Source organism: Sinocyclocheilus rhinocerous, unplaced genomic scaffold, assembly GCF_001515625.1.
Source record: "Sinocyclocheilus rhinocerous isolate Xijiao unplaced genomic scaffold, SAMN03320098_v1.1 scaffold111, whole genome shotgun sequence".
Lineage (NCBI taxonomy): Eukaryota > Metazoa > Chordata > Actinopteri > Cypriniformes > Cyprinidae > Sinocyclocheilus > Sinocyclocheilus rhinocerous.
Genome location: NW_015642811.1, coordinates 723690 through 728310, shown reverse-complemented (window position 1 = coordinate 728310; position 4621 = coordinate 723690). Strand labels below are relative to the sequence as shown.

The 4621-nt window shown below is 40.1% G+C and overlaps 1 protein-coding gene across 2 annotated transcripts in view; it reads right to left on the bottom strand.

Annotated features, from left to right (window-relative positions):
- fstl5 (follistatin-like 5) overlaps positions 1–4621 on the bottom strand; it is a 130345-nt gene extending 125724 nt beyond the window's left edge. For both annotated transcript variants that reach the window (XM_016573581.1, XM_016573582.1), the window contains exon 1: positions 4287–4621. In XM_016573581.1, the coding sequence (XP_016429067.1) occupies positions 4287–4309 (23 nt within the window). In that variant the 5' untranslated portion in view covers positions 4310–4621. The remainder of the gene's footprint in view (positions 1–4286) is intronic.

Below are 4621 nucleotides of genomic sequence, written 5' to 3'. Positions count from 1 at the left end.
TTATTTTGGATGCGATTAATCACGATTAATCGTTTGACAGCACTAATATATATATATATATATATATGTGTGTGTGTATGTGTATGTGTATGTGTATGTGTGTGTGTGTGTGTGTGTGTTCCTTTTTTTGTGAGGAAGATTTGTCATGGAATAATCAAGGACTTAATTTATAAATAAATAAATAAACCCCCATAATTTGACTCCCTCAATTCATTTTAGGGTTGAAGGCTGACCAACATTAATGGTGAACTAATGGTGTTGAGCTATTAAACTGGGTTCCATAACTCCTGTCCAAACTTGACAGAAATAGCACAAAGTTGCCCTAAACCCAAAAGTTCATGCTGGCTGATTGATACAGAGAGCAAGTCAGAAAGGCCTTTTGTGAGCCAGGTCTATGAGATAGCTCTATGTCCGCTGACCAGTGAACTGTGTTATTCACTAGTCACGGAGGATTGCACTGACCTGTCCAATCTGTGAGCAGTGTCAGGATTCATTAGTGCAACAGTAGGACTCACTCAGGTCTGTGATGAACATATCTATGGACAGGGGAATCCACAGACACCAGGAATAAAGTTTGCTCGCACATCCATCTCAGCAGCATTATGTGAAAATAATGCTGGGTTCTTATTTGAATGTGTATCTCGGGGTGATGCTATTCACATCGAGGCTGCAAAGGCGAGGCAGTCGTTTGAGGAGATTAATTATTGAAAGCAATTAGAGTGTTTGTATTGCCCCTCTTCATTTTTTTTGTATCGTGTGAGTGCAGTGCCTTTCAGCGCAGTAAACAACTGCAAATCTCAGACTACTATTATGCGCACACAATAACAATTCCATGAGTTGTGATGAAGGCGGAAAATGAGAAAAGCATGAAGACAATAATGGTGATGATGATGATGATGAAGATGCCGCTGTGGCTGACAATGTAGCTGATGATGAAGAGGACAGTGATGATCGAACTGAAAAATGCGGCTGATTTCAAAGCAAAAGAAATGATTAATGCTTCATATAATGATCAATTACTGGCAAAGGCTGTTAAAGAGATTCACCCCAAAAAAAAAATCCTCTCATCATTCACTCACCCTTATGGTGGAACACAAAGAAAATATTTTAAAGGACAACACATTTGACTTTCATTTTATGGACAAAGAAAGGCACTATAAACCTTACTACACAGACAAAAGTAAGTCATCAGGTTTGGGTTGGCATGAGGATGAATTTACAAGCTTTAGAATAATATTTCATCCAAAAATGAAAATTTGCTCAAAATGTACCTCTCAGTCCAATCTCACCATCAGGTCATTCAAGATGTAGATGAGTTTGTCAAAACAGATTTGGATAAATTTAGCACTACATCATTTGCTCAACAATGGATCTCTGCAGTGAATGGGTGCCGTCAGAATGGGAGTCCGAACAGCTGATAAAAACATCACAATAATTCACAAGTAATCCACACTACTCCAGTCCATCAATTAACGTCTTGTGAAGCGAATGTGTGGATTATTGTGATGTTTTTATCAACTGCTTAGATTCTCATTCTGACGGCACCCATTCACTGCAGAGGATCCATTGGTGAACAAATTATATAATTTCTAAATTTCTCCAAATCTGTTTTGATGAAGAAACAAATTCATCTACATCTTTGATTGCCTGAGTGAGAGAACATTTTGACCAACTTTTCAAATTTTGGGTGAACTATTCCTTTCATTTCTAAAAAAACAAAAAAACAAGATCACTTTAAGTAGTTTCGCATCTTACACGCTAAAGCCCGCTTATACGCATAAGCGGGCTTTAGCGTGTAAGATGCGAAACTACTTAAATATATATATATATATGGTGCCTTCATATATTTCCACTGTGAGCAGTATTTCTCACATCAGTGCACACCACAGCATTACAGCAGCTCCTCCACCTGCTGCTGAAAAATTTACAATAATTGGGTGAAACTCTAAAAGTGGAGAGTTGGAGAAAAGAGACAGGGTGAGGTCTTGCTACTGAAAGAGAAAGGATAATGCGGTCTCCTTTAGAGCATTATAGGAAGACCCATTGCCGAAAATGTGCTTGAAGTACATTTTCCCTTTCACTACATGTAAATTGATATACTTCCATTGAGTGTTCTTTTCGCAATCTTTCCAGCAAGGTCTCTTACAGATTTTTATTTTTTGAGTGCCATCTACTCTGGAGGCATATTTAATGGCCTATTCAGTGCTTTTTAATGCGTGTTTGTCAGATCTGAGGCTTTACTTTTGTGTCTATATGTGTGAGAATGCATGTTTGCCTGTTTCTGTGAGTGGGAGAAGCAATAGTTTGTTGTTCCTCTCACTTTCTGCACTGTATGAGTTCCCTGTAGTCTTTGGCTTCAATAAATCCTTTGCTACTGAGCGCCATGGAAAAAGTTCCAGGATCGCACCTATACTCATTTGATGTAGAATTCGATGTGTATCAGATTCACTTGAGCAGAAGAGCATGGAAGCTCATACAGTAGCTGACCCTTACCGAGTTCTCATACATTAACTATGAGCCTCGTCAGTCATACGCTGAGCAGGTGGTACGATGCATTTCCACCCACCTTTCTGTGCTTTTACTGTTTTCTGTATGTGTTTTTTTTTTTTAATCTGAACTTTCACTTTTGTTCACTTCGAATCTCATATACTTTTCGATACTGAGTCAAGTGCACACAAAGCACTGGCTCCAAACAGCTTACAAAAGCAGATTCTATGTCAATGCTTGGCTGTGAATTCAAGGAATATCTTTCCTTGATAAGCTAAACTAACAGGCAATAACAAAACAGGAGAGCTTGAGAATGTGACTAAACTGTGAAAACTTGACTTCAAATATCATACAAATAACAAAGCACCAACTACAATACTGTCTCTTGAGGTTTTGTTGTCTAATCTTGCTGTAATAAACCTAATACAATAGCTGGAAATAACGCCTACAGCCTATCAAACAGAAACTGGGAAGAAGACAAGTAGGCCTACTGTTGATCTATGGCCACACACACACAAAATGAAGTTTAGAATAGGAAACAGGCATTTTCGAGAATAAATCTGTAAAATGGCAGCCCTTGTGAACATGGTGGGAAAAATCTTACAGTGATGCACACATCTTTTATAAACTATTCAGACCCATGGACATAACATTCCGGTGTTTTTTTAAATATTTTTTGTCATCTGTTGCCACCTTATTCACAAATTATTATTAGATAGAATGCTTCTAATTCAATCTGAGTGCTAAATCAATCTGAACAACAATCTGTATCTTCAATGATTCTGCATTAACTAATTTATAACAAGTTTCTTGAAATACCTTAAATTGAATAAATACAATGATCTGCATGTTGCTGACTGTTAATGGCCATTAGAAACTATAAAAATGATCATATACCGATTTATTAGTAGAAATATAGCACGGTCATATATGGAACAGCTTGCACGGGTTAAAGCGTTGGAGCTGTTCACACAGGATTCTCTATTTTCTAACAGCCACTTTATGCACACCTACGTTAAAAAGCCGTCTTTGTTGTAACTTGACAGCGGGGTTGCGATTCAACGATCAGTTAAACTACTTAAAACGCGTCTTTTCTACTGCCTCGAGCTCCTTCGATCTATTTTTGAACGGAAGAACACGTCCTATGAGAACGGCTCCCTATAATTGCACTACAGACACCAATTTGTCGCCCGTCTTCAGTCAGCCACGTCAATTACCAGAGATCGCCATACACACCCGCCAGATTGAATCTGGACGAGGAAAACAAGAGTAGCTATAATCCCCGCGCGCGGTCGCGCACTGTGTCACTCAAGGATTTGCGTGCCAAGAAAAACAACTTGCTAAGTACCCTGCAGCTAAATTAAACGGCCACGAGCTTTGCTCAGGGTCCCGTACGTTTGCTTAACGTTTACTTTGTTCATTCGAGAAATATCGCAGCACCGTTTGAGGCAACATTACATCGGGGCGACCGAAGAGTGAACTTGTCCCCGGTACGGCGGATGGGAAAAGCTCGTCTAACTTCATCACCCTCCATCAAGCACGGCTACCGGGCTTCAGTCAGTTGTGCAAGCTACGCTGAATGTCACTGCACAAAATGCTAAATTATTCACATTCTACCGCGAAGTGCTTTCCACCTTGCCTCCATTTAATCCATATGAAAAACTGCACATCAGTACAAAAGCCAGCACAGATAATATAGTGAACGCGTTTAAATCACACTGAAATTCATCCGTGCTGGATCCACGGACCTGAGGTTTGATCTAAAATCACATCAGGCATCATAGAGAAGAAAAACATACCTGTTTGTCCAACTACAACTCATCCAGAAAGGTATTTCCGAGTGTGGTTTTTAAAATACGAGAATTACTTTTGGAACAACACTGTTAACTGGCGCGAAGTAAATCCAATCCCGTTTTGGTTAAACTGTACAGCCTCCAACTGTCGGTTGACGTGAAATCCTCGTTTCAGCACCCGTGGAGTGGACAGCTCCGCGGAAAGCGGCTTCACCTCGCGCTCCGGATCTCGAGAGCCACACCAGCGCGAGCCTTTCACCTACTGGCTGCAACCCCGACAGGATTTGCATACAATAATACAATCAGCCAATCAAAAGCTCCGGCGCAAACCCCGGCGAGTG